The sequence below is a fragment of the Gorilla gorilla genome, chromosome 1, assembly GCF_029281585.2.
Source record: "Gorilla gorilla gorilla isolate KB3781 chromosome 1, NHGRI_mGorGor1-v2.1_pri, whole genome shotgun sequence".
NCBI lineage: Eukaryota > Metazoa > Chordata > Mammalia > Primates > Hominidae > Gorilla > Gorilla gorilla.
Window position 1 is genome coordinate 145,919,130 of NC_073224.2, and position 22,071 is coordinate 145,941,200.

Consider the following 22,071-nt stretch of genomic DNA (forward strand, 5'->3'; position numbering starts at 1 on the left):
GCATGCTTCCTCTGGGTTGAGTTTCTAGATAGGGGCTCATGCATGGGCCCTTGGGGTAGCCTAACCTGCATTGGCTATTTGTAGGCTGATACTTGGCTTTGCCAGACCAAGGAGCATAGAGGCAAAACTGGCGTGTTCCCTTGGATTCTGGAGGGTGACTGCTGCTCTCTGTAATAAAATGTGTTTAAACAGACTGGTCTCCTATGGGCAGGACAGAGAGGATGAGCTCTCACTCGTCTGCCTCTTTCCTGGCTGCAGGAAAAGCTTGAACAGTAAAACTTCAGCACATACAATAGAGGTGCCCAGAGGAAGCCTCTGCCCTGGTTTATAAGTGGAGTTAGGTGCTGCTGACATCTGTCCAGCATCTGCTTGCCTGGGGCCTCTTTCTCTCTCCTGAAAGCCATCCTCAGCATGGCCCAATGCCCAGTGGGCAGGACGAGTCCTGAGCACGCTTCACTGGCTCAGACAGGATGAATTTGGTTCTTTGGCCTCCATAGCCAGCCCTACTGGGTTTACAGAAAAGGGACAGGCAGGGGTGAAGCCAGGTCATGGCTGAGTCCATCTCAACAGATCCAGCTTCACCTGCAAGTGACCATGCAGGTGACTTCCTCATGGTGACAAAAGGAGTCGTGGCAGGGTAGAGGAGGGGAAAGATATCATAGAATTTTCCATGAGCACATTTACGAGACATCAAGTTACAACTGTGTCCAAGTGAGGCACAGTCTGACATCCAGAAGGTAAAACTGAGCTGGATGCTAGAAAGAAACTATAGACTTAAGACACAGAATTGGGATTATATGGTAGGGTAGCTCCCACTAATTTGGAAACGTACCCTACTTGCTTCCCTGAGTAGTTTTAATTGGCCCAGCCATGCCTTTGGTGGCTTTTGTCATTGTGGGGAACTTTAATGGTCTCTCTGTACCATCCTATATCATCCATCCTTTATTCATAGACCCTAAGCTATAAGAAGAAAAGGATGAGATTAGACTAAATGTCTATGTATAGTTTATTTTCCATCTTGGCAATATATTTTTTAGTGGGGGTGAATATATTAGCCAAACGGAGTTGGTGGAACCCAACTCACTCTACCCCTGCTCCCTGCAGGTCTCTCGCTGTGGGTAGTTATCTGACTGGCTCCTCTTTCATTGCTATCTTTGCCAATAAATACAGATAGAGAAGTTTACTTCCATCAGGACACATCCATCTTTTCTAGTTACTTCCCAAATGTCTGAAGATTATTGACAAATCATGAATCATTTTCTTAAACCTGATCTTCCCTCTGTTTTTAAACTCACATGTGAGGTGATCTGATCCAAAATGAAAGCTGACTTTTGGCGTAACAGGGATTCAATTAATCCTAGACATGGAAACATGGAAGAATCTGACAGGATTCAGTTTCTAACTGAAGGGCCCCTGTTTTGATTCCCAAATATCCCATGCATTTCTGAAGCCAAATAGGAGAAGAGAAGCAGCAGCTTCCTTTTCCCGTTGGCAGAAGCTTCTCCAGCCCTAGCTCTATGGTCATCCCTCCACTCCTTGAAGGATACTCAGTAATTGCTTTTTTTCTTGCAGTATTTTAACCAATATTTCTGAAGTCCATCAAAATATGGGCTACTGTCCTCAGTTTGATGCAATCGATGAGATGCTCACAGGACGAGAACATCTTTACCTTTATGCCCGGCTTCGAGGTGTACCAGCAGAAGAAATCGAAAAGGTGAAAAATGTTTTGTTGTGGCCACATAGGAGTCTGGTTAATTACAAGCCTGTTTCATGAGAGTGCATTCTCTTGGAGATGAGAAACTGAAGTGTGCTATTCATTCATTCATTCCAACAAATGTTTACTATGTGTCTACTGTGTGCCAAGTACTGTTCTAGAAACCAGGGGTATAGCAGTGAACAAGACAGACAAAAAAAAATCCCCACTCTCATATCTAACAAAATGTTGTATGCATTTATCCTCTGACTCAGCAATCACACTTCTAAGAGTTTATCCTGAAGATGCATCTCCCACAGTGCAAAATGAATATGTATAAGGTGATCCATTGCATTTGTAATTGCAAAATGCTGGAAGTTACCTAAATGTTTAGTCATTGCAGATTGGCTGAATAATTTATGGTACAGACACACAATAAAGTCTTATGCAACTATAAAAAAGAAGAAGAAAAGTCTCAGTAAACTGATATGGAGATATTTCCAGTAAATACTGTTAAATGATAAAAAGCAAAATGGAAAACAGAACATATAGAATGCTACTTTGTATGTAAGAAAGAAGGAAAAACAAGAAAGTAAACGTACGTCTGCTTACCTTTGCAAATAGAACGTAGAAAGGATAAACCAGAAAACAATGAATTTGGTGATCAACAAGAAGAAAATGGGAAGAAAGAAAAATGGGAGGAAACAGTACTTCTGGGGATATATTTTTGTATAGTTTTAATTTTTGGAAGCATGTTAATGTTCCACATATTCAAAAAAAATCAGTAAGAATGGGAAGTAGGCAAAAATGAAAACAAAAAGAAAACCTAACACTGACAGCAAACTAAATAAAGTAACCCAATTTTATTTCAAATAAATATCATAATCTTGCAAAAGGGGGATAGAGCTAATACAAACAACTGCTGAACACAGTGTTTGACTCTATATCCTCATTCTTGGGCAGGATGGAGTGGGAGAGAAGAACTACAAATAATTTCTGAGTTCTTTTTAGTTTGTTTTTTATAGTGGTATAGGCAAAGTGATTCTGAAAATTTTAGATGTGTTACAGGATTAAATAAATTAATAAATGTTTTGATGTTATTGGGACCCAGAATTCTCACTGTGGAAGAAGGGACTTACAAATATGGAAAAGGGAAAAGCAAGAAAGAACTGTGAGGTCATGGATAGGAACTGGAGATAGCACTGGGAATTCAGGAATATTTATATGCTTGTGTTTGTGGGTGCATGCAGATGTGTTCATGTTTCATGCACATAGGCATGTATATATATACATATATTTGCATGTGTGTATCTGTCTTCTGAAAGGCTCAAGAAGCAAAAACACCCCAGCAGCCATGAGCACACTTAGCACTCAGACTTTTGTCTTAATAACATTCCCACTAAAAGTAACCCTGATTCCTCCAATAAATGATAAATTCCAGGGCTGGAATGGCATAGGTATAAAATGAAACTGGAATATCTTATGCCAGAAAGTAAGGAAGTGCTTTTAAAAAAAAAAAAACGGGCTGGGCATGGTGGCTCACACCTGTAATCGCAGCACTTTGGGAGGCCAAGGTAGGAAGATCGCTTGAGCCCAGGAGTTCCAGATTAGCCTGTGCAACATAGGGAGACCCTGTCTCTACAAAAAATTAGCAAACAAATTAGCTGGGCCTGGTGGTGCACGCCTATAGTCCCAGCTACTCAGGTGGCTGAGGTGGGAGGAATGCTTGAGCCCGGGAGGTTGAGGCTGCAGTGAGCTGTGATCAAGCCACTGCTCTCCAGCCTGGGAAACAGAGCAAGACTCTGTCTCTTAAAATAATAATAATATAATTTTAAAGAAATGAAAGTATCTCTGTACAGATTGCTTATTGGTTACAAGGGAGAAACATAATAATTTTACAATGGAGAAATTAGACAGCACCTTAACTGGGCGATCAAAATTAACCATAAGGGGCAGATGGACATCTCATGCCCCGAGATGTGACACCCTGTGAAGGACACAATTTCACTTATGTAGAATCCAGATTGGAGATATGTAACCTGAATCTTATCACGAGGAAACATCTGACAAGCTCCAAAGAAGGAATATTCCTTAAAAAAAAAAAAAAGGAGACTGTATTCTTCAAAAACATAAGAGTCATAAAAGACAAAGAAAGAGCTATGGAAATATCTCTGAGCGCAGGAGGCTAAACAGGCATAATGACTGAAAAACAGACAATAGACTACATCTTGTGCAGAAGAGAAAAAAAATGATAGAAGGATATTACTGAACAACTGACAAAACTGAACTATGAACAATAGATTAGGTAAATGTATCATAACATTAAGTTTACTGACATTGATAATGTACTGTGGTTATGTAAGAGAAGATCTCTATTCTTAGGAAATATGCCCTGAAGTATTTAGGAGTGAAGGGCTGTGATGAGTAACTTACCCTCAAATGGGTCATAAAAAATTGTGTGTGAGAGAGAGAAGGGTTTTATTAGTTAATAATTCTATGAACTATTTTTATTCCTATATGTTTGTGTGAGTTTGAAACTATTTCCAAATAAAAAGTTAAAAATGGAGCTTACATTCTAGTGGGAGGGATAGACAATCTATAGATAAATAGGTAAAATATCCAGTACATTAGAGAGTGAAAAGTCCTCAGGGAAAATTAATGCAGGGAGGAACTGTTGGGGCAGGGTTTGCACTTTGAGGTAGGGTGGCCCAGGGAGAGCCTGCAGAGGAGAGAACCTGAATGAAGAACTAGAGGTGAGAGAAGCAGCCACGTGCACACCTAGGGAGGAACATTCCAGGCACAGGGGACTAGTACAGAAGGCAGAAGCATGGTGAGCTTGTCTCCAGTGGCTTCCCTAGATCCCCTCCTGCCCATGTGCACACACACCTGGTGTCTCTGTCATCGTTCCCTCACAGCACTGTCACGATCTGCCAGTATTCTGTTTATTTTGACTGTCATCTCCCCGCAGTCTGAGGACAGCAGCAATGGCTGTGTTCACATTGTTCTCCAGTGCCTGGTTCAGTGCCTGGCGTATGGTCAGTGCTCCATAGGTATGTGTCGGATGCACAAGGCTTTGGATGTAACCCTCTTGAGGGGTGGGATCAACAGGTCTGGGACTCACCATCTTCTCAAACAGACCCTTCCTCCTCCACTGCTAGCCATGGTCCAGGACGCTGAGTGAGACCCACTGTCTTGCTCTTTGTAAGGCTGAAGTCCATTTCCCAGGGGGCTACACCCAACAGATGCTGAGCAGACTGGGCCACCCTGGGATCCAAGTCACAGAGTGAAAGAGCCCCTGTCTGGCGCCTGAAGCACATGCCAGAGGACAGGAGACAGCAGGAGCCAGCAGGAGCCTGTTTCAACCTAGCTGGGGCTTTCATTCTGGAGGAGTGAGATCTGGGAGCCCAAGGCTTTGAACTGGGGGAGGTTTGGGGTGTTTGCTTGTCTTCTCCAAATGGCATTTCTTTCTCTTCCCTAGGTTGCAAACTGGAGTATTAAGAGCCTGGGCCTGACTGTCTACGCCGACTGCCTGGCTGGCACGTACAGTGGGGGCAACAAGCGGAAACTCTCCACAGCCATCGCACTCATTGGCTGCCCACCGCTGGTGCTGCTGGTAACTGCGGGCTTGGGCCGCACCAAGGGCTTAAACCAAGTGCTAGGTCTCTTGGGTTGGGGAAATAGGTTCTGGGTCGGCAGATTTAGAAACTGCAGCAGTTTGGCTTTAGTCTGGACTGTCTCCTGTGTTGCTCATTTTGAGCGATCAGCGCAGTGTTTGGTTCACGCAGCTCTGGAGAAAAACAAGTCATGGCACAGCCTTGACTTGGGACTGCACACATCCTGCGTTCCCAGGATGTCTCCTGTGGGGCCATCGGCTCACAGCTGGGAAGTTCAGCCCACTGTGCGGCCTATCGGTGTCTGGTCCCCATACAGGAGCACTGAGCTGGGTCAAAGGCTCCTGAGCCGAGCCAGGCCAGGCCTGAGGCCATGCCCACGCAGCCCAAGGATCATGAGGGCACAGGACATAGCGGGAACCAAGGAAGTGACCTGAGTGACCTCCCTGCCTTCTGACAAATATATTTGCAGGATTTTCTTTTTTTGAGGAGAATTCTGTCATTGCCTTAATCCACTTTAATCCCCTCGTGGGCTGAAATGGGCCCAGGATGGACACCATGCTTCTTTACTCTTGGATCCACCTCCTGCCTTCCATACCCTACACCAGGGTACCCCTGTCTTGCTCAAGTGAGGGGAGTGACTGTGTGCGCCTTCTGTCAGCTCATCCTCCACAGGGGAGCCAGCCCAGGGGGAAGCAGTAATCAGAAGGGCCAGCTCCCAGCCTGTGCCCCCAACCTTCTCTCCACCCCCCAGGACGAGCCCACCACAGGGATGGACCCCCAGGCACGCCGCATGCTGTGGAACGTCATCGTGAGCATCATCAGAGAAGGGAGGGCTGTGGTCCTCACATCCCACAGGCAAGAGATTCCCAGGGCTGGGGAAGGTGGGTGGGAATCCTCTCCTGCTCACCTCCTCTCTCCTGCCCCACAGCATGGAAGAATGTGAGGCGCTGTGTACCCGGCTGGCCATCATGGTAAAGGGCGCCTTTCGATGTATGGGCACCATTCAGCATCTCAAGTCCAAGTAAGCAGATGGTGGGGCGTGCCCCTTGTTGCCTTCTGTGGATCCAACTGGATCCTGTGTTCTCCATTGACACTTGGAAGAGTCCTGCTGCTTCGTCATCCCCTGGGGCAGAGGCAGGTGGTGGCTGGGCCTCATTCTCCAGCAGCAGATGGAGAAGGCCATCATGCTGATAAGAAACTCCTCTATATTGGCCTAATTTCCCGTAGTCGAAGACTCGCCCAAGTCTCTGGATGGGGCGTCTGATCAGGATGCATGCAGAGCCTGGCTGGGATGAGGGAGGGCCGCTACCACTGCCTCAATATTCCACCACTTATCTCAACAGATCCAAGACCTGTGGCCTATTTACTAAGAGTCCACTCCAATATAGGAATGGTTAGGAGACCAACTGACTTGAGGACCCATCTTTGTTTTTAGAATATTGTATGCTTTTGAGTTTGAAAAAAGACCATATGTTATATGACAAACCAACAATGCCAGTAATCTTGAATAGGATTATCCTTATCCTGTACCCACACATTGTAAACTATTGTAGATAATTCCTTATTATTAAGAGTTTGCATGCCAAAGCTAACAGTTTAAGATTATCAGCATATTGCCATGCTCATTCACATTCTGATATGCTTTATAACCTAGAAAAGAGCAGAGTTACAATTACTCATTTATTTAACAAACACTTATTAAGAGCTCAGAATATAAGTCACTAAGCTGGTTGGTGGGAGGAACAGCACATAACCCACCTTATCTATGCTGAGGTGCATAATCCTGATGCACCCACAGGAGGGTGTTACACAGAAGATGTCATCCTTTCATATGTGTCAGAGCAGATAAATAATTGAGAGAAAGGTCTAACAGATTAGCTGCCTGTGGCAAGTGGACGTTTGACCCATGATTTATTGAGCAACTACAACTTGGACACTGCATAGATATCTATAGAAATAGCAGCATGTCAGGTCACCAGACCTGTGTCAGCAACTTCCTGTGTCCAACTGCTGGAGAAAGGGAAGTTCTCCTATTCCTTTCCCTCCAGCTCCTCAATATCTCCATGATAGAGGAGGTGAGAGGGGAGTGTTCCCTGTGTGGAGGGATGGTGAGTTTTCTGGAGCTGAAAGGTAAACAGCCTTTCTCCTCTGCATCTTACTGCAGAGGAGAACAGCCCTAGACTGTGGAGGGAGCTTTGGAGTCAGTTATGACTGACACAGGATACCAGGGCATAGGGTACTGACACCCGCTAGCCGTGCACACACTCTCTGGTGGACCATCCCTCATCCAAGTGAGGGTAACCAGCCATCCTGCTGAAGGAGGAAGAAAGCACCAATGGCCCGAGCACTAGCAGCTCCATTGTTTCAGGAAGCTTCCTCAGGGAAGTGCTGCCTTCCTGAGCCTTTGCTCCCACCTGGCCCATCAGCCCTTACCACCACTCAGTATGCACTGGTCCACGTGTCTTTATGGGCAGTCTTGAGATCCCCACACTGGGCTAAAACTACCTTTGACGGCCGGGTGCAGTGGCTCACACCTGTAATCCTATCACTTTGGGAAGCTGAGGCAGGTGGATCACTTGAGGTCAGGAGTTCGAGACCAGCCTGGCCAATACGGTGAAACCCTGTCTCTACTAAAAATACAAAAATTAGATGGGCATGGTGGTATGCACCTGTAATCCCACCTACTCGGGAAACTGAGGCACAAGAATTGCTTGAACTCAGAAGGCGGAGGTTGCAGTGAATCGAGATCACACCACTGCACTCCAGCCTGGGCGAAACAGCAAGACTCTGTCTCAAAAACTAAAATAGACCGGGCGTGGTGGCTCATGCCTGTAATCCCAGAACTTTGGGAGGCCAAGGCGGGCGGATCACTTGAGGTCAGGAGTTTAAGACCAGCCTGTCCAACATGGTGAAACCCTGTCTCTACTAAAAATACAAAAAAAAAAAAAAATTAGCCGAGTGTGGTGGCAGGTGCCTGTAGTTCCAGCTACTCAGGAGACTGAGGCAGGTGAATTGCTTGAACCCAGGAGGCGGAGGTTGCAGTGAGCCAAGATCACGCCACTGTACTCCAGCCTGGGCAACGGTGAGACTCTGTCTCAAATAAAATAAAATAATAAAATAAAATAAAATAAAATAATAAAATAAATAAAACTACCTTTGACTTCAGCAAGTACGATTATCCCACATTACCATGCAGACATCTGACCTCTAAAAACTGGTATCAAATGATTTTTCCAGGGACTACCATGGTTTTTCTCTCCTAGTTTTCAGTATGTACACAGGTCTATGGTATGAGCCTTTAATCTCCAGTATTTCTTTTTTTGTTGTTCTTGTTTGGGTTTGTTTCTTGTTTTTCGGTTTTTTTTGAGACAGGGTCTCACTCTGTCACCCAGGCTGGAGTGCAGTGGCATGATCGTGGCTCACTGTAGCCTTGACCTCCTATGCTCAAGTGATCCTCCCGCCTCAGCCTCCCAAGTAGCTGGGACCACAGGCATGTGCCACCATGCCCTGCTAATTTTCGTAGAGACAGGGTCTTACCTATTGCCCAGGCTTATCTTACATTCCTGAGCTCAAGTGATCCTCCTACCTCTACCTCCCAAATTGCTGGGATTTCAGATGTGAGCCACCAAGCTGGGCTTAATCCCCAAAATTTCTGATGAGTCTGCTCCTTATTTTGGGATTACCTTAGGCCCAACCACTAACAGAGGCCTGTCCTGCACTGTGTGCATCCCCCAGATTTGGAGATGGCTATATCGTCACAATGAAGATCAAATCCCCGAAGGACGACCTGCTTCCTGACCAGAACCCTGTGGAGCAGTTCTTCCAGGGGAACTTCCCAGGCAGTGTGCAGAGGGAGAGGCACTACAACATGCTCCAGTTCCAGGTCTCCTCCTCCTCCCTGGCGAGGATCTTCCAGCTCCTCCTCTCCCACAAGGACAGCCTGCTCATCGAGGAGTACTCAGTCACACAGACCACACTGGACCAGGCAAGTTGGCCCCGGGGCACCAAGAGCTGAGCAAAGACTGGCCCAGAACACCCAGTGTGGGTTGGAATTGCCATAAGAGGGAGGCATAACATTCCCTATTTTTAACAAACTCTCGCCCTCTGTTTATTGGGGTAAAAGGTGGTATATCAGAAATTGTTTTCTAACAATATTTTTTAGTCATCAGGAAACTTCATTGATTGTTTTTTTTACATTTTCCTTCCCTGTGATGCTATGGTGTGTTATTTCATTCTTGCTCATTTGTGGTGGTGGTTTTTCCTTCAAATCAGCTTTATTCATGTGTAATTAACATATGATGAAACACAGATTCTTTGGGAGGCCAAGGCAGGAGGATCACTTGAGCCCAGGAGTTTAAGACGGGCCTATGCAACAAAGTGAGACCTTGTCTCTACAAAAAAAAAAAAAAATCAGAAAATTAGCCAGGCATGGTGGTGCATGCCTGTGGTCCCATCTACATGGGAGGTTGAGGAAGGAAGATTGCTGGAGCCAGGAGGTCAAGGCTGCAATGAGCTGTGTTCATACCACTGCACTCTAGTCTGGGTGACAGAGCAAGCCCCTGTCTCAGAAAAGCAAAGCGAAACAAAAACACCTATTTTAAATGTACAGTTTAGGAGTTTTGATAAACGTGCATTCCATGTGTGGTTTTTTAAAATGTAATCACATTTTTTATTGCGGTAAAATATAATAACATAAAATTGACCACGTCAACCATGTTTAAGTGCACAGTGCAGTAGTACTAAGTACATTTACATTGTTGTGCAACCATTACCACCATCCCCGATAGAACTCTTTCATCTTGCTTCAGTGAAAATCTGTGCCCATTAAACACTAACTTGCCACTTACTGTCCCCCTCGCCCTTGGCAACTACTGTTCTACTTTCTGTCTCTAAGGCTCTGACTACTATAGATACCTCGTATAAGTGGAATCACACAGTGTTTGTCCTTTTGTGTCTCGCTTATTATGCAAGAACTTAGCATAATGTCCTCAAGGTTCATCCGTGTTGTATCATGTGCCAGAATTTCCTTCCTTTTTCAGGCCGAATAATATTCCTTTGTACGTATATGTGCTACATTTTGTTCATCCATCTATTCATTCATTGATAGACATTTGGGTTGTTTCTGGGTTTTGTGTTTTTATATATGTTTGTTTAAAAATAAACATCTTTAGAGACAGTTCAGAAAAGCAGTGGAAACAGGGAAGTCTCCATTTAACCCCTGAGGATCTGGCTCACCTGCACCTGCTCATCAGCATTAAGCAGGGGGAGGCATGAGCAGGAGCCACCTGCACACTCAATGAGGGGCTGAACAGGGATCAATTACCTTTATTTTTTTAGTTATTAGGATGCTGCTAGCTGAGAATCTGCCTTGCCTTGATTACCCCAATGTCTGGTGCCCAAGTCCCTTGAGTCCTCCAGCAGGAACTCCTGTGGCATCACTCGGGAGTCTAGTCTAAGAAGCTAGCTCTGACCAGGGGAGTGGTGGCCAGGCTTCCGTGAGTGGGCCAGCCTCCCCCGGGTAGGACACAAGCCATACCAGCAGGGCTGTATGTGAACTGTGGAAAATAGAGAGCAAAGTGGGTAGGTGGGTGTAGGGTGCTGTTTTCCTGGAAATATCTACCTAATCTTGCTCTTCTCTTACCTCCAGGTGTTTGTAAATTTTGCTAAACAGCAGACTGAAATTCATGACCTCCCTCTGCACCCTCGAGCTGCTGGAGCCAGTCGACAAGCCCAGGTACCCCTGCTGCTTATGCAGTCCACAGCTTGAGGCAGCTCCTCGGCTCAGAGCCCAGCTGGTTCATTGGGCTTGAGTTGCTCCAAGGCTCAGATATGCCTCCTACAGAGAGCCCCACCCATACCATGGTCCCTACCAAGTCCCCACCACATCCTCATCACATCCTTGCTAAGTCCCTGCCACTGTGTGTTCTGTGCTGAAGAACTTTTCATTCAGTAGCTGTAGGGTTTCCTGTTGTAATCAGGAAACCATCTGGATAGCATGGGAGAGCATTTTTGAAAAGAACTTTCCCATGTTTTTGCTTACAGCAAAAAAGCTTGGATTTGGGGAATAAGGAGCAGAGAAGGTAATAGAGAATATTAGAATGTTTTGGGTGCTTGACATCTATGTCTGGACATGTGTTTGAGTTTCAAGGGAAGGGACTTAACTGGCACATCATTTCAGTGTCAGACACATTTGGTTAGATCAAGGAATAGCATCTGTTGTAGGAAGTGGGCTCTTTGTTCTTTATAAAAATATCAAGAAGATGGAGAAAGAAGCAATAGGAGGTATGTCTCCTGGCTTGTGATAACTCTTGGAATAGGTGCTTGTAGGTTCCTGCCCTGGCACAGTGCCCCATGTAAGGAGCACACCACCCAAGAAGGAGAGAGCTAGAGCAAGTACTGGAGGAGGCACCAGCATCCCAATGCCTTGGCTTAAGCCTGGGATTGTAGAGGGATGAATTAGCCACTCTCTTCTGACTTACCTGGAGAGTAAATCAAATCAAATCAAGAAGCAAGGATATGCAAAAACCTTATTTCCCCATAAAGTTTTTATTCTGCCCAGTTTCTGGATTGCAAGAAAAACCAAATACAGCTAATGATTGAAACACTGCTGTCTAAAGCAGTGCTTGTGATGAATTTTTTCCCTTCCTCTTGACCAGTAGAGACCTAATGGCTACTTGGCAAAACTGACTTTGTCTTCCCACCCCTTACCTGCCAGAGGGCCCAGAAATGCCTAAGTAAAGGCTCCTTTAGTTAGAGAAAGTTTGCTTTTACTGAGATCTTCCAACCACTGATTCCCATTTATAGATCTGGTGATTGCTGTTGACATCAGTTGAAAATTATTTTTAAAAACCACTTGCAGTTGCAAATCCTTTTTATAACTCTGTAACTCAGAATATAGAATTGGGTAGCAAAATTGTTTCCCGGAATTACCAATGGTCTCCCCACCCCTGCCTGGCATGTTCCCTCTTAAAGGACTAATCCCGCCGCATCACCTCTGGGCCAGGCAGAACATCAGGGGTGCTGATGTTCTATGATCTACAGCAGTTAATTCCAAACTTTTATCCCTTATTGGATGAGATCATTTTTCTATTGCGTTTTTTACATTTTTGTTCACAAAGATTAGAAAACCTACAACACACTTATTGGCATATTTTTCTGATAATTATCATCCAAAACCTAATTCTGACTTTACAACATACTATCTTTACAAAGGTTTGCAAAAATTCTTTCATATAGCATTGTATATGTCTGTCATGAAATAATAGTAAGTATATTATTGTTTACATTATACCACTTCAAAATAATTTCCTTTAAAGTATTCTTCAAACAAGAAAAAGGCAATTTCTCTCAAGAAGTTTTAGAGAGGATTTACAACTTGCTCCTAAGGAAATGTGAGAATTTCAGGAGGTTCATCCGGCCATTGGCTTTACAACTCCAAATTGTGAGCCAGGACCACACAGATATTTCTCTAGAAATCAGCATTTGCTTACCAAGAACATTTTTACTCTCCAAAGGACTCCATCCTGAAAAACATGTTTTGGGATAAGGTCTTTTGCAATCTTATACTCTGTTATTAAAACCAGTGAGGGTCAAGGTGTTAATAGATTAAGTAGGTGACAGATGATCAGACAACTTAGAAACATCCTAAATTGGTTAATAATTATATGACCATCGCATGTGCATTCCCAAATTAGGAACAACACAGATCAATTTCTAATCCTTATTCTTACACTGTTCCAGTTCCCCCATATAACTCGTATCTTTGTGTTAGTTTCAGAAGTTTCTGAAGTACCCTCAGCCTTGATGGGGATCCTCACACTACCTCAAATCCTGTTCTCAGCCCTAAGAACTGTGTTAGTCATCCTCTTAAGAGGATGTGTGATTTTAAATCAGATAATGGGATAAACCACATTTCGTCTAGACTGGTCAGGCCTTTGTCCAGTCCCCTCCTCGCCCACACTACCCCAGCCCCACAGCGGGCATTGGTTCAGGAATTCAACCCACACTTTATAACTGAAGACAGTATCTCTCCAGTTAAAAAGGTCACCTTGGTGTCCGCTTCTCAAGGAACATGGACATCTTTATTAATCAAAGCCCAAGCTTCGATCTGGAGCCTAATATCCTGCACTCCAGCTCTCATCTCTCCCCTCCCCCAGTCACACTTTCATGCTTCCCAGAGCCACCCCTATAGGAAGTGGTCAAGGGAATTCTATACCTCAGGGCTGACCTAAATTAGGATTTCTTGGCTTTTAAGATAATGGTAACTTTCTTAAGCTAAAAAAGCCCCAAAAGACCCTGTAAGAGCCCTTGGACACAGCACCATGGGTGTAGCTTCCCCCCAGGATGTAAGCATGTATGCACACATCTCGTATGTGTGTCTTTGTAACAAATGCCTGGATCTTAGAACCAGGGAGACCTGATTCATAGATTTCATAGAGAAGGCGAGAAAGATGGCCCATAACCTGGGTGATCTGACAGAATCACAGTGCCCTCAGCTGAGTGCCCTTCAGAAATTGATTGACAACTGTTTAGCTTTTGAAATCTAAAAGTAGTCACAGCATCTCAGAAAACCAAGATGACGTGAGTCCATGTGATCTCCTTCCACAGGACTGATCTTTCACACCGCTCGTTCCTGCAGCCAGAAAGGAACTCTGGGCAGCTGGAGGCGCAGGAGCCTGTGCCCATATGGTCATCCAAATGGACTGGCCAGCGTAAATGACCCCACTGCAGCAGAAAACAAACACACGAGGAGCATGCGGCGAATTCAGAAAGAGGTCTTTCAGAAGGAAACCGAAACTGCCCTGCTCACCTGGAACACCTGATGGTGAAACCAAACAAATACAAAATCCTTCTCCAGACCCCAGAACTAGAAACCCCGGGCCATCCCACTAGCAGCTTTGGCCTCCATATCGCTCTCATTTCAAGCAGATCTGCTTTTCTGTATGTCTGTGTGTCTGCGTTGCGTGTGATTTTCATGGAAAAATAAAATGCAAATGCACTCATCACAAACTATCCTAATTCACAGTCTCCCTGGTGTGCACCACCTAGTATAGTTTTAGACATTCTTTAGGTGGGTGCATAGCTCCTTGTCAGTCCCATGCACTTCTTTGAGTGTTACTGCCTCAGGACTGCTCGTTCTGGCAAGATTCTGCAACACTAGGTTGGAAGTGAATGGACTAGTCTTAATGTTCCATGTCAAGTCTTTGTAGAGTTTGAAGAAAACACCCAACTAGTAATGCCTGTAAACATTATCCATTGTCAGCTGGGTATTACTGACTTTAAGTTTCATGTCTGTTTGCCCAGCTTATTTGAGTGTTTACCTCACAAGTGTAATTAGGACAGGAGACAAAGAGGCATGGACAGGCGAGAGTTGGTCCTTGGTTGGACGTGAGACCCAACAGGACTTTGTAACCATTTGAAGAGGTCAGGACCTCATTCTCATGCTGCTGTGCCTTTTCTGCAGTGCTACCATGTACATCTTCTGCAGTGGTGTTCGAAGGGAATGAAGGCCGGGCGCAGTAGCTCACGCCTGTAATCCCAGCACTTTGGGAGCCTGAGGTGGGCAGATCACAAGATCAGAAGATCGAGACCATCCTGACTAACACAGTGAGACCCCGTGTCTACTAAAACTATGAAAAATTAGCTGAGCATGGTGGCACATGCCTGTAGTCCCAGCTACTCAGGAGGCTGAGGCAGGAGAATTGCTTGAACCCAGGAGGCAGAGGTTGCAGTGAGCCGAGATTGTGCCACTGCACTCCAACCTGGGCGACAGAGCAAGACTCCATCTAAAAATAAATAAATAAATAAAAAGGAATGAAGATGGACATCTAGTTCACATAAATGCTCACCAAGATTCAGAAAATAATCATTTTAAACCAAACATTTCCAGAGACTGTGGATGAGGAGAACAAGTGGGTTTCCTTGTCAGGGCAGTCTCCCCTCCATGACCTAGAGATGGGCTTCGTCGTAAACATGCTTTCATTATACTGAGGATAGACTCCAGAGTCGGGGTGAGGGAAGAGGAAAAGGGGAGAGATGCTGAGGCCCAGGAACTGTTGCTGAGAAGAGGATGAGAAAGAAAGTGAGCACAAGGTGCTAAAATTTTCGTTTCAGCAAGAAGGGTCCTGTGCTTGTTTAGAGGCAGACAGAGGGCAAGGGCTATACAACTTTAAGTCCTGCACACCTCCTGGCTTGCCACTTTGCACCTACTAGATGCTAGGCAAACAACTGCCCCATAGAGACTACAAAACTACTTTGGTAACCCCGCAGCTTCATCTGGTGTTGACTTTTTCTTTTAACTTACCAAGGACCAAAACTGTAAGACCATTTTAGCTAGGGCTAGGATAGAGGTTGGGAAAGCCCAGCACGCTGCTTGCATCACACTGCTGCACCCTGGCTGGTTTCATAATTTAAATTAGCAACTGCAATATCACAGGAAAGAAGACTACACTCTTTGGGGCTGCTTAGGAAAAGAAAAAAAGACTACGTAGGGGAGGTGGTTTAGCAGCCATTCTGTTTGGCTGTGAGGGTTTCGGAAAGGCATCATGAACTGGGAAGAGTCGATGCAGGTAAAATCTGCACACCCCCTTAAGGAAAAATCTCAGTTTACCTTTTGTCTCCACTACACCTGAGGTCTGTGTCTTTTCATCCTGTTTTTTCCAGCTCCTGGCACACAGAAAATGTTCAACTAATACCCACCAAACTGAAAACCCAGCAAACTATGAAAACTCAGCAAGAAAAATAGACAGAAAAGAAGTGGGTCCAAGAAAATGATGCCTCCAAAAAGCAGCAAAGGGCAAGTGGAGCAGGAGGATGCCGTGCTTTAAAAACAGCCACAGGCCGGGCGCGGTGGCTCACGTCTAATCCTAGCACTTTGGGAGGGCGAGGCGGGCGGATTGCCTGAGCTCAGGAGTTCGAGACCAGCTGGCCAATGTAGTAAAAGCCCGTCTCTACCAAAATACAAAAAAAAAAAAAAAGAAAGAAAATTAGCCAGGCGTGGTGGTGGGTGCCTGTAATCCCAGCTACTCAGGAGGCTGAGGCAGGAGAATTGCTTGAACCCGAGAGGCAGAGGTCACAGTGAGCTGAGATCGTGCCACTGCACTGCAGCCTGGCAACAGAGTGAGACTCTGTCAAAACAAACAAACAAACAAACAAACAAAAACAGCCACAAAGCAAGGAGGAGGTGGCAAAGCCACAGCTTGCTTGGGTTTGAGGAGGGCTGAAGCTGGAAGCTTGGCCCAGATCTCCTGAGAATGTGTGACTCTACTGAAAGATGCCTCAGTCTGTTAATAAGGGAAATTATTGAGGAAATGGAGGAAAAGGAGGAGGAAATGGAGAGTCAGTTCAGAAAACATGGCCACTCAAGAGACGCTATAGGCATATGATGTGCTGCCAGAATTTCTAAGTTTCCAGTTCTTTGGGGAGCTCAAGATTTTGGAATAGCTGGGATAAAAAGAGAAATCTCTTTCAAGCTGAGTGAAAAGCCCACTCTAGCTCTCCTGAAGAGACAGGAAGAGAAAAGTGGGGCAGAGAACCCATCGGCAAAGCTCTGGGCTTGGGGCACAGGGTCTCTGTGACATCCTGGGCACCTTCACTGTGGCCAGTGAGGAGGAAGTTCTGCCCCAGCCGGCCTGCAGGGACTATGGGGCAAGGGAGGAGCTCTTCCTCTAGAAATACAGTAGCCTCACCCTTGTAGGGTGGCTGTTTCAGGCACCAGAAGGACTCAGCCCGTGGACTCCGGCCACCTGGGGCTTGGTTTCCTCAATGCAGCATTTCAATGCCTGAGCAGGTGCCGTGAGCTTAACAGTTCATGACTCCTGATGACAACCAGGGGAGGATTGCTCCACATTTTGTCCAAGGTGATCATCAAGTTGGGGAAAGCACAGGTACTGGAATTTTCAGATTCATAAAGCCATAGGCTTATAGAGTTGGAAAATACCTCAGTATTCACAAATTAAGCCTTTGTGGGATTGTTTTGTTTGCACTGTTTTAATAGAAAATGAAAAGCACATTCCAGAAAAATTCAATGGCTTGGCAGGCCATCCAGCCTTCCCTGCAGCCCCACTCCACTGCCGTCCTCCTTAAGTGGCTACATTCTCCCAGGGCTAAGCATCCACAGGTCCCAGGGGGCATGCCCACTGGACCCAGAACTCTGCAATTCCCTGTCCAAATGATCTAAAGCTCACTTCTAGGGCCTGTGTGAGCTGAGTCAAGGCTGGTCCCGGATCGTGCAGGCTAGTGTCCATCCATGGCACACGAGGCCACTTGGGAAAACAGGGGAAGGAAGAAAAGGGGAGCGAGCCATGGGGCAGTGGGCTGTGCACCACTACAGGCCAGTGTGGAACTCCAAGGATGCCAAGAAGCTGACATTTGAACCCAGGTCATTATGAAGGTGGTTATTTAGCAGTTTGTTAGCTTCGTTTGTAACTTTAAGTATTGAGACATAAATGGCATGAGGACCCCCCCCAAGGCACTCTACTCAGGGCCCTTCCTGCAGCTCACCATGACACACACTCAGCTTCCTGAGCAGCTGCCTGATGTCCAGGCTCAGATGTGCACATCCCATAAGACATGCTTTGCCCAGACCCAAGCCTTCTTCTTGGTTTTATACTTTAGTACATTTCATAAGAGACCACAGATTATTGTAGCCAAATCGCACAGTCTTGAGTCATGGTGAGTTTCAGGGGGCACATTTCATCCATAAGACACTGCACAGCACCTGATCAGACGGCATTCCAGACACACAGCCTAGCCCTGGTGCAATTCTTGCTTTCCAGCAGAGCTAGGCAGCCTCTCTGGTCTTGAACAATACTGATTGCCACATTCATCCTCTAACAGTTGCCAAAAAGCAAAAGAGTATGGGGGAAAGGAGAGGAGAGAGGAAACATTGCAGAAGAAGGTAAAAAAGCATCCACTACTCCATATTCTGGGGACAAAGCAGAGAACAAGACACAGCCTTTGCTTTCACGGTGTTAACATTCTAATGCATCAGTCAGCACATTTTTTTTTTCTGTAAAGGGCTGGATAGTGACTATTTCAGACTTTGCAAGTCATACAGCCTCTGGTTGCAACTACTCAACTTGGCTGTGGTTCACGGAAGCAGCTATAGACAACATGTAAGGAATGGGCAAGGCTGGGTTTGGCTCACAAGCCATACTGTGCCCACCTCTGTTCTAGCAAGTAAACAGACTGATGTTAAGGGACATCAGAGACAGCTTCAGGTGCCTTTTAAGGACCCCCACACACACACCCATTGCCACTTGTCCCATTTTCTGTTTTATAGTAGGAACTGCAAGGAACTCCAGTTTAGCTGGGACAGCAGATGTTGAAAGACAAGTTGAAGGTCAGAGAATGGGGACAATTTTAAGCTCAGAAACTGTAATTTTAGATCTTCGTTGAACTAAATCAACAGCTGACAGCAGCCAGCCTGCAGGAAGGTGTAATAAGCCTGGGTTTTTACCTGCTTCCCCCATCAGCCCCACTTCATGTAACAAGATGTCTTATAGGTACAGCATCAAGTCCCACCTAAACCAGCAGGAGCCTGAGGGCTCAGCTCCAAACATTCATAATTGTTCCCTCAACTAAATGTCTAGGGAGCTCTATAGAAACAAAATAGCAAGGTCAGTAGGTTGATCACTTTTAAAATGTGGGCTCTTGGGCAAAAATGTCAGGGAAGAGCCAGGAAGTCCCAATGTATTCGTAGTCCCCACTTTGGAGAGGATTCCCTATTTTGGAGTGTTCAATGGTATTTATCACTATAAAGGTGTAGATGATGAACTTTGAAAACTACAGGATGGTAAGCAATTATAAGGTAATGTTACACTTTTTGTTATTTTAATTGTCCTCACTTTCTGAGATCCTGAACTGATTTTCCTGTTTCAATTGTAGGCATGACTCTTCTCCTGTCCTAAGAGACTTAAAAAAAAAAACCTCAGACTCCTTCTCTTCCACCTTCTTCACCCCCTGTATTCTACCACTTGCCAAAATACAGCTTCCAACACCACAAGGTCATTCCCAAATACCCCTTTTGCCTTTCTTTTATCACTGTCCTTTCTCTGATAGAGGCCTTTGTTACTTCCTGCCTGGGTGATGTTCCAGCTCCAAGCCTGGCCTGGCCTCTCCCACATCCACTGATACTACTCTGCTTCTTAAAATTCATTTCCTGAGGTCTGTTTGGTAACCACGATTGAACACTTACTATTAGCCAGGCACTGTGCTAACTGCCACATACAATAAAAGTCCCCAACACCACTCTGGTTGGGAAGTTGTCTCAGAAATAGATGAGGTCAATTTAGTAGGGAAAGGGAGGGAGAGGGGATGGGAGAAGGAGAAGGAAAGAGGAGGAGAGAGAGATTGAGAAAATATGAATGAATGAATTATAGGAGCCCAAAAGCAGCACACTCAACTAGCAGGAAGTGGGAGGAGTAGGGAAGTCTTCCCAAAAGGATCATTCACTTAAGTCCTCAATGGTTCCTATAAACTGCAGAGTTAAGTGCAAAATCCTCACTTTGACATTAAAGGCCTTTTATGATTTGGCCCCAACTTACCCTTCCAGCTTGACCCCTTGCCAGTCCACATATGAGCTACAGTCTAGCCAAACAAAACCCCTAAATTCAACTCTCATTTTCCTGTCCTTGTCTTTAATTATTCTCTCCCCCCTCCCTAGAATATCACTTTTCAAATTTGTATTCAGTGTTAACAACTAGTTATCTACATGAAAGTATTTAAAAAATTAAGTTAGTTCTATCTCACAGCATACACAAAGATAAACTCCAAGTGGATTAAAGTATTCTTTTTAAAAAATAAGAAGTCATTTTTATGTAATAATTTTTACATTGTGAAACAATCACAAATTTACAAGAAAGTTGCAAGTATAATAGAATTTTCTCTTCAATCATTTGACAAAAAACTGCCAACCTGAAGCCTCATAGTTTGTATAGTTTGTATATTTCCTACAAACAAGTGCATTCTCCTGCATGATCACAATACAACCACCAACAGCAGTAAATTAACATCACTACCATCGAATCCTCAGACCCCATTCAAGTCTCAACAATTATCCCAATAACCTCCTCCTTTATAGCAAAAGGATCCAGTTCAGAATCACATGTTGCATTGAGTTGGCATGTCTTTTGATCTCCTTTAGTTTGGAACAGCTCCTCAGTCTTTTAACGATGACAGGTCAGTTATTTTTTAGTGTTCTTCAATGTGGGCCTGTTTGATGTTTCCTCATAATGAGATTTATGTTATGTATCTTTGGCAGGAATATCTCAGAAGCGATACTGTGTTCTTTCATTTCATTGCATCCTATTAGATGGCGTGCAATTTCAATTTGACCCATTACTAATGATGTTCACTTTAATCACTTGATTACGGAGGTGTCTGCAGGCTTCCATAAGATGATTCTCTTTTCCTTTGTAATTAACAAGAATTTTATTTATTTATACGTATTTATTTATGAATTCATGGCTTCCTATTTTATTCAATAGGTTTAATTCTTTACTATTTAACTTAATGTCCAATTTGTCTCTTATTTAGCTAGTAGAAATCCATCAAATGGCTCTTGTGTCCTTTTGATGTGTTTCACATCATTCTTTGAGCCCTTACCTGCTTTCTGGCACAACAAGATATTCCAGGTTTATCTTGCCATTTCCCAATCTGGAATCACCCATTTCCCCAAGGGCCCTGGTTCTTTTTAGGGAAAATACTATTCAGAAGCCAACATCTAGGCTCTCTTAGTGGACAATTAGAGAATATGTATGTATGTATGTATGTATGTACATATGTATAGATAGAGAATAGATATATATACAGTCATATCTATATTTATTTCTCTATATATTAATGTTTACATCAACAATCGTGAGGTTATGCTGATACCTCCAATTCCAATACATCACAGCATTTACTTTCATTTTTTTCCTTCCACATTTTCAGCTCCCTTCCCTTAAAAATTGGCTCCCAATATCTTTAATATATTTATACACACATTTACTTATATGATCGATCCCTGTGGATATAACACATCTCCCATCTCCACCACTGTCCTCCTGCCTACCTTCCCCAACAAGAATCTCACCTGACACTACCGGGGTTCTGACACCCACACTTCCCCCCCTGCTCAGGCTCTGAATCCCCACCCTGGGCCACTCCAGCACACAGATACCCTCCTCACCCTGCCTGGGGTCTGGTTTCCACACCAGGCCACCTTCCTACACAGACGCCCTCCTTGCCTCGCCTGGGCTCTTACACCTGCTCACGGCCCCTGAGGCTCCCCTCAGCCCTACCTGGGCACCTACCCGGCTCCCCAACACCTAAGAGCCTTAAGAATGATTTACTCGGCTGGGCATGGTGGCTCACGCCTGTAATCCCAGCACTTTGGGAGGCCTAGGCGGGTGGATCACGAGGTCAGGAGATCGAGACCATCCTGGCTAACACAGTGAAACACCGTCTCTACTAAAAATACAAAAAATTAGCCAGGTGTGGTGGCGGGCACCTGTAGCCCCAGCTACTTGGGAGGCTGAGGCAGGAGAATGGCGTGAACCCAGGAGGTGGAGCTTGCAGTGAGCCAAGATCAGGGCACTGCACTCTAGCCTGGGCAACAGAGCAAGACTCTGTCTCAAAAAAAAAAAAAAAAAATGAATGATTTACTCAGAAAGAAAGGAAACAGAAGAGGGAAAAGAAGAGTGCCCAAGACCACTTTTGAAAAACCAAAGTGGAAAATCCTTAGAAGAAAACATAAGATACTGTTTTCATTATGTTGAG

General features: G+C 44.9%; 1 protein-coding gene across 2 annotated transcripts in view; it reads left to right on the forward strand.

Annotated features, from left to right (window-relative positions):
* The window catches only part of ABCA4 (ATP binding cassette subfamily A member 4), a 128,690-nt gene extending 114,356 nt beyond the window's left edge, over positions 1-14,334 (forward strand). For both annotated transcript variants that reach the window (XM_004026159.5, XM_063696883.1), the window contains 7 exons: positions 1,573-1,714; positions 5,172-5,306; positions 6,059-6,162; positions 6,236-6,328; positions 9,043-9,292; positions 10,955-11,041; positions 13,915-14,334. In XM_004026159.5, the coding sequence (XP_004026208.4) occupies positions 1,573-1,714; positions 5,172-5,306; positions 6,059-6,162; positions 6,236-6,328; positions 9,043-9,292; positions 10,955-11,041; positions 13,915-13,920 (817 nt within the window). In that variant the 3' untranslated portion in view covers positions 13,921-14,334. The remainder of the gene's footprint in view (positions 1-1,572; positions 1,715-5,171; positions 5,307-6,058; positions 6,163-6,235; positions 6,329-9,042; positions 9,293-10,954; positions 11,042-13,914) is intronic.
* Positions 14,335-22,071: the final 7,737 nt, after the last annotated feature.